Source organism: Sardina pilchardus, chromosome 10 (assembly GCF_963854185.1).
Source record: "Sardina pilchardus chromosome 10, fSarPil1.1, whole genome shotgun sequence".
Classification (NCBI taxonomy): domain Eukaryota; kingdom Metazoa; phylum Chordata; class Actinopteri; order Clupeiformes; family Clupeidae; genus Sardina; species Sardina pilchardus.
In genome coordinates, this window is record NC_085003.1 from 1,503,773 (window position 1) to 1,517,332 (window position 13,560).

The window sequence follows — 13,560 nt, forward strand, 5'->3', positions numbered from 1 at the left end:
TGTTCTCTGGCAGCCACTCATCATCATTTTCATCACTATACTGATCATCACTGGAGTCAGAGGGGTCTTACCTATTATTTGCTGCACTTGTGGTCTAAAAATATGATAAAATAATATTTTATAGAAACACAAACTACAACTATTATGCATAAAAATCCACAATTATGCATAAATTATGAATAATATGCATACAATGTATAAACTAACATGAATATACCCAAAATGCACTGAATTGCAACCAAAATAATCATTATAAGAGATGAATCAACCACATGACCTGTGTGAAAAATATGGTCAGTAATGCATGATGTCCACTTTATAGGACACATGGTTAATCGCAATTTCCAGCTTATTTGAAATATTTTTTTTTTAAAAAAATATAGAGTAATATTGTTCCTTAGATATTCCTGCATATCATCATATTTTTTTTACCTCTTGGGTTCTCCTGTAATAGGAGGATTGACAGGATATACCCGAAGTAGTCAACAGGTGTGGCTGTCTGTCAGCCATCTTTGATTTAGAGGAGGCTCACGTGTAGCTACAACAACTAACCACTGAATACACCTCAATGGTTGGGGGCAGCAGAGAGTACTCTAATGGCTGATATGCAGTCCACCATAGAAACTATTGCATTTAGGAGAAAATGACTTTTAAACAGCTGTCCACTGTAGTGACCGCTATTAATTTTAATGATATTATTGCGGGGGGGGGGGGGGGGGGGGGGCTTTCTGCGCCCCTGCTTTGGTCTAATGAGATTAAACTGGAGCTGTTTGGGCACATGGATGTTGCCTATGTTTGGTGAAAAAAGGGTAAGGCCTACAACCATAAAAATACAGTTCCCACAGTGAACCATGGTGGTGGGAGCATCATGTTATGGGGCTGTGGGTGCATAGAATCATGAAAAAGAAAGATTATGTTGACATTTTGAGGGATAACATCAAGAAGTCTGCTCTTAGTCTAGGCTTAGGTCGCCACCAGGTCTTTCAGCATGATAATAACCCAAAGCATATGTGAAAAGTGGTCTAAAACGTCCTAAAGGATACCAAAATCAAGATCCTGGAGTGGCCTACACAGACCTCAACCCCATTGAGAATCTGTGGCACGTGCTTAAAGCAAGAGTCCATGCAAGAAAACCATGCAGTTTGGACGAGCTGGAGCTAAAGAGTGTCTATAGAGATAGGTGCCAACCTAGTAAAAGACTATTCAAAGAAGTTGTCAGTAAAGCAAAGAAAGGCTACACTATTGACTATTAATGGTCTGGGGGCTAATAATTTTAAACATGTCAATTCTTCCTTTTCTTGTCACAAATCAGAGCATGAGTAAAACAATATCAAACTTTGTGGGCATGCTGTCTTTGCTCTTTTGTAATCATATAAACTTAGCACATTTTTGGAAATGGTCATTTTCATGTATAAACAAATTAGGATTATATCTGATTTCACAAGGGGGGCTAATAATGTTGGCCTTAACTGTATATTTTATTCTGCCATTGTAAGTAGCCTACTTCTCATGGCTTGTTCCCCCTGTACACAAACGCAAACATGCTTTTGTTGTGGAGGCGAAGGATTAACAACAGGCAAAAACTCTCTCAAAAGAGCAATATCTGACAAGGTCATTTTCACAATTCTTGGGAGACGTCTTCCAGCTGACAATTCTCGTTGCATGGCTGGTTATGGTTAGTTGCTATGGCTCTGCTAGGTGAATGATTCCCCTATTACATGTTTGTTTACCATCAAATTTGCTTCGTAAAAGGTCATTATTAAGGTAAAAATCTTGCATAGTGACACATACAAGAAACACCTCCAGAGCATTGTGCAAACATGCTGTAAAATCATTGGCCACCCTCTTCAGTCTCTGACATCACTGCATGAGAAGGCAACACTAAGAAAAGCCAACTCCATCTTAGAAGACTCTACGCATGTCTTGCACAGAGTTTTTGAATGGCTGCCCTCTGGCAGGCGTCTGCGCTGTGCTCTTGCTAGGACCAACAGGAGGAAGGCTACTTTTACTTTTGAGGCTATTCGCCTTCTGAACTTAAATATGCTCCCAGCCCCCTCCTCCTCTCTTTCCTGGGACTAAGAGACTAGGACCCACACACACACACACCATTGTCTGTCCTGTTCTCCCTTTGTCTTGTCTTATTTGTCTTACATGTTGTGCGTCTTATATATCACTATGCCTGCATGGAGCAATTGCCCCTCGGGGATAAATAATGTTTTTTTTAATTGAATTGAATTGAATTGAATAGTGTGCCTTAGTCATTCCATCTCAAATCGGATAAGGTTGTTGCTGCACTGTCTCAGATTTTGTTCAAACTTTGTCTACTGTACAGTAGCCTATATCATCAATGGGTCCTAAAACCAAGGCCTGTGAAATATTTCTGTGGAAATCATGTGTCTTCATATCTTTTTCAGACCTTGAAATTGAAAACACATGCCATATTTGGCCATTCATATCTCAACAAATGTGTTCCCTATTCTCCCCAATTTTTCTAGAGTGGAAGATAAACTCATAATACGCATCTGTAAACAATTTCAAGGCTGTACTTGTCTCTTGACTTTCCAAAGGGCCCTAGATTTTGGAAAAATGTGATATTGTGTGAAATTGATGGGGTTTTTTGACTTGGTCACTATTTTCTCTTCAAATATATCAGTTTATCAATGTGTTCTCACAATTTGAAGTCTCCACAACAAATGACCATGACAATAATAATGTATTTTTGTGTCGTTTCCATGCAACTGAAATGCTATGTGGTATGGACATGTAGTGTGTAAAGTATTAATATTGTACCAAATCCCATTCACAGAATGTATGCATAGTTACAGGTGTTTTGGGAACATCAGAATAAACATTTACAACAACATTTTTTTTGTTTTTTGTTACATTAACATTTTTTCTTTTTTTTTTTACTTATTAAGGGAACTCTGATAGTTACTTGAATTGAATGGAATGGCTATATTTTACTTATCATATAACAAAAAGAAGCAGGAATTCTTAAACAAACTTCAGAAAAAAATCAGAGTCGGTGCTGCAACCATTTTCCTGGATTTTGTCTGATTTCACACGGAATGACACAATTGTGTAATAGCACTGTAAACCACTCCAGTAGTAAAACAACATCAAACCTTTTAATTACAGGTGAAATGAGTTGAAAACATTATTTTTTAAATCAGCATTGGTATCTCATTTGATTTAATGCTAGACTACTGAAGAGTGGTGCCCTGAATTCACTCAATGAATACAGTAGGGTAGGTGGTAGATATAAAGGAGGCAAACAGTTGCAAAAAATAGTTATCAGGGCTGTCTGCCAGAACATATTTCAGGAAAGAGTAAACTTCAATCTAGTATTCCTTTGTCTTTCAACATGCACATCTGTCTCTTTTTGTGCTTTTAGATCAGTTAAACTATACCAAAAAAGACCTCCAAAATTGTTTCACCATGCAGAGTGTAAGTAATAACCAGCTATGCGGACATAATTGTTCTGTCCTTACCAAAGCTAGAACCAAACTTACACCTTGGATGGATCACATACTATAATCATTTTCCACAGTGAGAAAATGGCTAATACTGTATAATCTATATCAAAATGGAGAGCCTAAATACAATAGGAGTAAATGTTAGAACTGATACGTTGTGATAGATATGCCTGGAAGTGGACAACAAGTTCAGTCCTTAAAATGTCAATGTTGCAAAACACAGGTAAGAGAAACTGATATGTAAATCCAGCTGAATAAACACTGTGAGAACTCCCCATATGTCTGCACGGGTATAAAACTGGTCACATCTACTCTACACAGTGTCGTGTCTCGTGTGCAGCTGAGATGAAGATGATAACCTGTCTGATTTTCATTGTGCTTGTTGTAACAAGTCAATGCAACAAGGTCTTCATTGGGTGGGTTTATTTTACATACTTATCTACTTGAAATTTATAAATAACTGCTTACTGTCTTAGAGTAGAGTTGATTGTAGTCCAGTTGTGCTCTGTAAATGCATGGATTTTCTATTTACAAACTTTAGAGACCAAGTGCTCAGAATCCATATGGAATCTGTTCAGCACATTGAACTCCTTCAGTCACTGGAGAACGAACAGGACTGGAAGGTTTGTTAACCAAATCATTCTGATATTAAATCCCTGTGAATCAATATCCAAGGATGAACATTTCTGTAAAAAGTTGATTGATCACTCTAAAACAGACCATATTTAGATAAAGAACTAAACTTTACATGCCACAGCAGGTTTGACCCAAAATCCCTTTATCTCCCAGCTTGACTTTTGGCAGCATCCTGTCTCTTCTGAGCTGCCAGTCGACATTCATGTACCTTATGCTAGTCTAAATGCTGTAAAGGATTACCTCAAGGACAACAACATCCCCTTTTCTGTAATGATCAACAATCTGCAAGTAAGTCTGACATTCATGTGCATATATTCGGCATTAAGGGAAATGTATACAACATGCTAGATATTATGATGTGACCCTCTTATCCTATCAGGAACTGCTAGATGAAGAGCAGGCAGAGATGGAAGAGAACAATGAGAAGGAACGCAACTTGAGGAGTTTCAACTTTGGTGCTTATCACAAGCTTGAAACAGTGAGTGAAAATCAGCATGCATGTGTACACAAAAACATAACTTTATAACTTCTGTGTTCAAACACTTTGATTTCATGAAATTTCAGAGCTTTCATCATCCTCTATGTTCATTCAAATTTTACGTTTGCCACAGTCGGGTCATTTTGTGAAATGGTTGCAGCACTCACCAGTCACATTTACATGAACAGTTTTTTTGTCATTCTGCTTGAACAAGGATACAACTAATCCAATTGAAAAATTTGTGCCGCCTGTTTACATGAGGTATATTCTATTCCGTTCAGGTGCTCTCAGGGGCTTTAGAATCTTTGATCAGAATAGCTGTTGTTGCCTACTTTTTCTTGAGAAGATACAGCTGGCAATCCAATTGTCATGGGTATGGCCGTTCAATGGGAATAGGAACAGACTAGACCACATCTTTCATGCTGATTAAAATTCAGATCAGGCAGTTTTATTCCGCTTGTGATGTTTATATTCACATTTTTTTCAGACTGAGCTGTTATTTTTTAATCGGATTAATAGTAACCGTAAACGTGGCTCCTGTCTCAGATTTTGCTCAGTTTATCTACATAATCTTTAGGTCCCAAACCTAATAACTGTATTTGTATTTTGTTTAATGTCAATGCCAAAGAATGGCAATATATCTTGTTGTACCAATACCCGATCTGCACAGCCAAAAATCAGGACTAACATTGAATGTGGGGTAGCCAATAGAAACACACCCTGTCCAAATAGAGCCAAGTCTAGGGGAAATAGGTTAGGCAATTAGGTTTCTTCTGGGACAGTAACTGGATTTTAAATAATGTAACGTAATTATAGGCTAGGAATACCCATACGACCTAATTTCAGATTTGCGTTCCGTCTGGCCAAGTGGCCATTGAAACACATTTCCAATGCCACTAAATCAAGGACATGCAAACAATCTGGCATAGACTTGTATTTCTTTTGAATTGATTAAACAACTGCATTTAAAACTTTTGTGGTAACACTTTACATTACAGATCGGTAATAAGTGGGTAATGTTATGGTAATATGTATGCAATTTAATGGTAATAATATGTTTAAACCACATATTACAAATAATTAATGTGTAATTTCTAGACAATTACTATGCAATTACCATACAACAACAATGCAAATAATTTGGGTTTAAGGGTAAAATAAAATGGTATTATCTCCCTCAACAATGGAATTCTCTTCTCTGATTGGCTGATGGGGTGGCCATTAACTTCGTATAACCTGCTACCTTTGAAGTAGTTCCCGTATCACACTTGAATATTAATTCGCCAAACTCGTTGCGAAGTTTAAATGAACTGTCACGTTGCATCCAAGCTGAAATACAGACGTGCAGAACCATAGTAACATTGTAGCATATGACGGAGGTGGATTGTAGCTAGTTGGATGCCATTTAGGCTATAAAAGTAGCGATCTTTCAAAGATAAAGTTAATCAGAATCCTGGGATATGCCCGCTTGACAACGGGAGAGATAGAACTAACGACTGGCTTTTGGCCGTAGCAACCAGCCATTTAGAACTAACGACTGGCTTTTGGCCATAGCAACCATCCATTTAGAACTAGTAACGGCAGTTTTGTCCTGCAAGTAGAAAGTTGATATGTGGCGGAAAAGTAGTCCCACAGTCAAGACAGTTTTAGCGATGTTAACGGACGCAACGGTGGAATAAAACTATGTTCTAAATATACAGGTTATGAATACAAACGGGAGATAAGCGGGATAACGGCCTTCGAGGTCGACCGGTTCGATGGAAATAATGGCACGGCGGAGGTAACTCCGTCTCCGTGCTTCGCACGTCGCCGGAGTTCTAGACCTCCACCTAGCCATTATTTCCATCGAACCGGTCACCTCGTCGGCCGTTATCCCTTACATAACTGCTGTAAATATGAACTTACTGAAGCAATAAATACTTAGGATTTACTTATTGTAACACAATATGTGACCTGTTATCTGTTGTTATGATGAAATAAATGAGGTAATTTCACAATAACTATATGGTATCAGGGCTGTAGAATACTGTTTTGTCTTTTCGAAAGGTTTTCTGGTAACACTTTACATTACAGATCAGTAATAAGTGAGTAATGTTATGGTAATATATATGCAATGTCATGGTAATAATATTTTTAAACCACATATTACAAATAATGAATGTGTAATTTCTAGACAATTACTGTGTAATTACCATACAACAACAATGCAAATAACTTGGGTAAAATAAAATGGTAACAACTGCTGTAAATATGTACTTACCGAAGCAATAAATATTTAGGATTCACTTATTGTGACATAATATTTCTGTAATTATACCAACATGATGGTGCTATGAAGGACTAAATTACATAGTAACTGTGGTATGGCACAATAAAAGTGGTATGGCACAATTACACAATGGTCAACGTTTTTGTGGTAGTTAGTTTGATGGTAAAATGTGACCTGTTATCTAGTATTATGATGAAAAAATAAGGTAATTTCATAATAACTATATGGTATCAATTTCAATTTCAATTTAATTTCGCTTACAGAGCGCCAAAACATTACACATGTCTCATGGCGCTTTACAGAGTGTTAGACATTCAAAGAGAGCCCATGAGTAACAGGGGCAAGGAAAAACTCCCTAGAATTGGAGATACATATAGGAAGAAACCTCAGACAGATCCACGACTCAAGGGCCCAACCCATCTGCCTTGGGTCAGTTACAGTACAGCCATTTGTAGTTTGAAAGTTACAATGACAATGAAAGTTCAAATAGTCCAGTGTAGGGAATAAATTGTCCATTAGTAATCTATTAGTTATTTCGGAAAGTGATGGGTCGCTGGAATGTGTGGGCCAACGATTTGGGCAGGGAACCACAGCAGGCGATGGTAGGGCAGTCATAGGGATGGCGAAGGCAATGGCGATGGTAGGGCAGTCAGAGGGATGTGACTTCAGGTGTGATGAGGGAAAGGCACAGAGGTTGGCTGGTAATGGTTTACCTCACAGGTGAGGTATAGGGGAAAGGGAAGAGAAATAGAGTGTGTTAGTATTACTAAGTCATGATGGTTGGTATTAATAAGTATATCAATAGTGATATAAATGATTATACTATTGAGGGTTTACAAAACGCTTTTACACACCTCTTTTGTGGGGACAGGTGCGTCGGAATAGGTTACCCAGTTAAACTCAAAGAGAGAATCCCGCACATCGTCCACCACGCATGCAAACATCCACCCACCCACCACGCACGCAACATCCACCCACCCACAATGCCCCCCCAATGCCCCACCCCCCCCCCCCCCCCCGGCGAACCCACACACCACATCTGAACCGCGCGCCCAAGCAGCATGGCCGAGCATGGCCAGCCAGAGTCCGCCCACAGGCGGCGCCACCCATCCTCAAATAACCCCCCACCACCATCCGCGAGCAGAGAGAACGGGCTGTAAAATACTGGTTTGTCTTTTCGAAAGAATTTCAACAACTCCCCACCGTACAGAAAACCTTTCAAAAAGACAAAACAGTATTTTACAGCCCTGATACCATATAGTTATTGTGAAATTATCACATTTATTTCATCATAACAACAGATAACAATCATCAAATTACAGTAATCATCAACTATGACAAAAGTTTTTTCTCTCTCTCACCTCTATCTTTGTGCTTTGATCATATTTGAAACAATACAGTATTTAACAAAATGTTTCTCCACAGCATTGGCATTTTTATGCACTCGTAATTTCCCTGGAATTACATTCTCTAGTTTGCATTGTTGTTGTATGGTAATTACACAGTAATTGTCTAGAAATTACACATGAATTATTTGTAATATGTGGTTTAAAAATATTATTACCATGAAATTGCATATTACCATAACATTACCCACTTACTACTGATCTGTAATGTAAAGTGTTACCACTTTTGTTTACAAGATTATACCCTTCTTTTTTTGGGGGGGGGGGGGGGGCTTTTTTATGCCTTTAATTGGACAGGACAGTAGAGAGAATGACAGGAAGCGAGTGGGAGAGAGTCGGGGTGGGATCCGGAAAGGACCACGGGGCGGGAATCGAACCCGGGTCGCCGGCGTGTGGTGCAGGTGCCCCAGCCAGTCGCGCCACGGCTGGGGCCAGATTATACACTTCTGAAATGATTTGATAAGAGCTTAATGCAATTGATAAGAGTTAAATCCAACTTAAGTTTAATTTTACGGCTAGTTACGCTCCTACTGGAAGTCGTAAATCAATTAACCGTTTCCAGGCACACTTTCAATTGAGAAGGGTCTAGTGTCAACGAGGCTAATGTAACAATGTAAACCTAAATGACTAAGAAATACTATGTTGTCACTGCTGCTGTACCCAGTTGAAGTGTAATGAGGTGTCTGAGTATTCTGTTGTGATCTGTTACATTTCTCCACACAGATCTACAGCTGGATGGACACTCTTGTAGCTGATTATCCCAATATTGTATCTAAAGAACAAATTGGATTGTCCTATGAGAATCGTCCAATGTATGTCCTGAAGGTATCTGAAAGTTAAAACAATTAAAATGTTTTGTGTGCATGTGTATCACTACAATTTGAACAAATGAAAATGATATTTTACTGTACCACATGCAGTTCAGCACAGGAGGAACTAAAAGGCCTGCCATTTGGATTGATGCTGGTATCCACGCCAGGGAGTGGGTGTCTCAGGCCAGTGCTGTATGGATGGCAAACAAGGTGAATACTGTAAAGGGAAAAATATTCAAACTATATTTTCCCGCTTATACAGTATATATGCGTTCTGTCTACGTCCGGCGCTTCAATCAGATTGAATTGGACTGTAATTAAGATATCGGAGAAGTTAGATGGTAATGTTATTAGGAGAAAACCACGATTTATCTGACTCCATAAGATGCTTGATTGTACCTCTAATAAATGACCAAATAACTAGTTTGTTATTAGGCCTTGAGCCTTTGAATGTAGGAGTGAAGTAATATCAGTAATTATCCTTAAACAAAGGAACAAAAGGAGAAAGTAAACTTAACCTCATAACAAACAATAAACTTGAACTTAAAACGTAAGTTATCAAGTTACAATGTAAAATACACCAGATAAAACAATGCATCAAATAATGAAAATAACAAACCATAAAGAAACAAAGAGAAAAGAGAGAAAGAGAGAGGGAATGGGAGAGAGAGAGAGAGAGAGTGGACAAGAGATCAGAGTGATCTCTTGCCCAGAGCCGAGAGAGAGAAGAAGAGAGGGAATGAATTGAAGAGCTTCCCTTTTCATTCATCTAGCCACCCCCGACTCAGCAGGATTTCTTTACCTGAAAGTGGGTGTGGTGTCTAAAACTCTATAGTGTAGTTCTTAGTCTACAACTATGTACAAATACATTAGATTGCAATTAAACCGTGATCAGGCTGCCCATATTACAAGTATTAATTTAAGACCAAACATGGATGTATTACATTCACAACATACATTTTATAAGTATTTCAGAAGTTGTCAATTTGACTTTCACTGCATAGATGGAGGAAGTGGTGATGGCTGCTTGATGGGGTGCCAGCCACAGCCAGCTAAAACAATAGCAAGCTAAAGTCTCGCAGTTGTAAATTAGCACCAAAAGGCATCTAATCTGCCTCAAAGGAATGTGAAAATCTGGTTGTACAATACAAACCACTGATTCTTTCTTTTTTTCAAATAATCAAAATGTATGACTCAAAGATGAGCAAAAAGTGCTGTACAAAATTCACCTTTTTGGTAATTAATTTAATCTCTCACTAGAAATTTACGAAAAATTCAACATTTAGTTAGAGAAAATTTGCTCAGTGAGAAGAAACTTTTCATCAAGAAATATTTAACAATTACTGTCACAAAGCTTAAAAACTGAAACATTTTTCTGTGACACTTTCCACTAAGGTCACTTACATTCATACATTCATAACACCTTAAATATGATGTAATGTCGTTCACAAACAAGCATACTGTAAGACTCTATAGCAATCGTCAATGCAATCTGTTGCTTTAATAATGCATTTTAACTAATGGTTATATCAGATTATAGTATAAAACATGTCCATTCCATTATAGACAGAATACCAGCTGAGATCAGTTGCATTGTTTTAATCAGGACAGCAGTTTTCAGATTACATGTGCTTACATAATTGCGAAAATGTTCTCTTAATGTTTTCTCTGTTAGCCTTTTGAAATGATATCAGATTAGCAAACAGAATGGCACAATCCCAATGTGAGCCCTGAGGACTAAGGACTGAAGACTCACATAATTAATTCATCTCAGGTGCTAAGTGAGTGAGTGTGTGAGGCCACATGGGCTCAGATATGTATTTGGGATTGGGACAGCACTTCACAAGATCACATGGCAATGTTTAATGACAAAGATGTTGCTGACATTTGCACCATGCACATGTGTCCCCCTGTTGTTTACCTTTGTAATTTCTGGATTTTGCTATAGAAAGTTCGCCTACAAATAGGATCCAAAGCTGCCAATCTTTTCCCATATAAGGAGTTCCGGGTGTTAATTGAAGCTAACTGCCTATGGCAAGTTGTATTGTAAATTAGCTCTGGGGAAGCAAAGATCAAAGTGTGCCGTCTTCACCTACCGAAAATCACAGTATCCACTTGAAGGCAGAGGACAAACTTTGTAGCTCAAAATGTCTGCATTTCCAATTTCTTCGTCTCCGTGAGAGGTGCGAAAATTCAAAATCTCCATATTATTTTCCGATAGAAAAAATCTCCTTATTTGGGCAAAGATGGCGGCTTTTTTGTAGGCGAACTTCAGAGGTCTATGGTCTCTGCGGTAAACGTCACAACACTTTGAACTGTGGGTAATTCCCTTAAGTGAAGTCTGCACCGATGCAGACTCAAGGAAAGGGCTCTGTAAGTGTGTAGGCTACTCAAGCCCTCACGCCTTCTGAAATTCGACATTGGGACAGCCCTAAGCTCTTACGAATTTCGCGAGAACGCGCACCAAAGTCTGTGAGTCTGGACATTGGGATTGGGCCAAAGTGCCTTTGCAACATTGGATGAATGGTTGCTGATGATGGGCAATGTAGAAATGTTATGTAAGCACATGATGTAATCTGCAAACTTTCTTTCTAAAACCGGAATAATATTTTGTGAATCCAAACCTAAACTGTGTGTGTGTGTGTGTGTATGGATGCATTTGTTTTGTCTAGATTGCCTCTGACTACAATAATGATCCCTCAGTGACAAATCTCCTGAATGCAATGGACATCTACCTGCTGGTCATCACCAATCCCGATGGTTATGTGCACTCTCACACAAGTGTAAGTCTTGTATCGGACTAGTTGTACATTTCTGTAAGTGTACTTTACGCCTTTATATTATATAAATTAACTAAGGCGGTCAAATAACACATTCACTTTTATTAATTAATCATAGGAAAAATGTAGGTGAAGTAGGAAGTGATGTTAGGAATCTCTGATCAATGTGATTGGTAAGGCTGGACTAATGATCCTGATCAATGTGATTGGTAAGGCTGGACTACTGATTTCAAAGTTAGTGCCCATCGCGATGCAAACGTTTCCCAATCAAGAGTTCCCAGTCTCGATTCACGTCATTGGGGGCAGCTGTGGCCTATTGGTTAGGGCTTCGAACTCGTAACCAGAGGGTTGCAGATTCGATCCCCAACCAGTCCACAGCTTGAGCAAGGCACCTGAGCCCTCACTGCTCCCCGAGCGCCGCTGTTGAGCAGGCAGCTCACTGCTCCAAGTTAGTGAGTGCTTCACCTCACTGTGTGCTGTGTGTGTTCAGTAATTCACGGATTGAAATACATGCAGAGACCGAATTTCCCTCACGGGATCAAAAGAATATACTATACATACATACATACACACACACACACACGTTGTGAAAGAGTCAGGCAGGGCAAGGCTAACAATTTTCCAGTTCAAAATTGTATTGAAAACTTTTGCTGTAAATAATTATATGTAATGTTCAATAGGATCGCATGTGGCGTAAGACTCGTTCAAGTAATTCTGGATCTATGTGCCGTGGTACTGATCCTAACAGAAACTGGAACGCAGGTTTTGGAGGTTTGTGATCTACTGTCCTTTTGAGTAACGTTTAATATACAGTATTGTTCTAACTCTGTGATGATCATGTTCTCTTGTCTGGATACAAACCAGGCCCTGGAGCCAGTAGGAACCCCTGCTCAGACTCTTATCATGGGCCCCATGCCCATTCAGAGGTGGAGGTAAAAAATGTAGTAAACTTAATCCAGACTCATGGCAACTTCAAATCCTTCATCTCCATCCATGCCTACTCACAGCTCCTCATGTATCCCCATGGATATTCATGCAAACATGTGCCTCACCAGGCAGAGTTGGTATGTATTTCATTTTTCAGTAATTCCCAAATCCACAGTTACAGTTTGAATTGCTCTTTAAATGTCTGGAGCTGTGATACAACACTGGAAGATTGTAACTGATCTCTATCAACATCATTTCATAAATTTTTACTTTACTGTAGGACTCAGTGGGTAGAGCTGCCGTGAATGCCCTCACCTCCTTGTATGGGACAAGATATAAAGTGGGAAGCATTTGCAATATTATTTGTAAGTTCCAAATTCGTTTTTACAATAAAGAAATATATGACAAAAGTACCAATGCACGGTATCACATTGTAATACTTTGAAAAGGCCCAGAAGAAGCTGGGTACTGATTCTAGGTAGAAAATAAGCTAATTTAATTTTAGTTCTCAGGGACAAGATCATGTTTCATTAAACGTAATCCTTCATGTCTTACTTTCCCTTAACAGATCAAGCGAGTGGTGGTAGCATTGATTGGTCTTACGATCTTGGGATCAAGTACTCATTTGCTTTTGAGCTTCGTGACACTGGTCGCTATGGTTTTGTGTTGCCAGCCAGTCAGATCATCCCAACTGCATCTGAAACATGGTTGGCTATGAAGCACCTAATGATGTATACTCATGAACATCCATACTAAAGTGCAATATGTTGCTTTAA

The 13,560-nt window shown here is 38.9% G+C and overlaps 1 protein-coding gene across 1 annotated transcript; it reads left to right on the plus strand.

The window, feature by feature from the left end:
• Positions 1-3,822: 3,822 nt before the first annotated feature.
• Positions 3,823-13,560, plus strand: LOC134093859 (carboxypeptidase A2-like). Its single transcript, XM_062547145.1, has 11 exons — positions 3,823-3,892; positions 4,018-4,099; positions 4,266-4,400; positions 4,492-4,590; positions 8,989-9,090; positions 9,186-9,287; positions 11,750-11,860; positions 12,538-12,628; positions 12,722-12,921; positions 13,065-13,149; positions 13,353-13,560. The coding sequence occupies exons 1-11, from the start codon at positions 3,828-3,830 to the stop codon at positions 13,538-13,540; spliced, it is 1,260 nt and encodes a 419-aa protein (XP_062403129.1). The 5' UTR covers positions 3,823-3,827; the 3' UTR covers positions 13,541-13,560.

Coding starts and splice junctions, on each gene's coding strand:
- LOC134093859 (XM_062547145.1), top strand. CDS start 3,828: ATGATAACCTGTCTGATTTTCATTGTGCTTGTTGTAACAAGTCAATGC. Junction 4,401..4,491: donor TAATGATCAACAATCTGCAA/GTAAGTCTGACA, acceptor TTATCCTATCAG/GAACTGCTAGATGAAGAGCA. Junction 11,861..12,537: donor ATGTGCACTCTCACACAAGT/GTAAGTCTTGTA, acceptor AATGTTCAATAG/GATCGCATGTGGCGTAAGAC.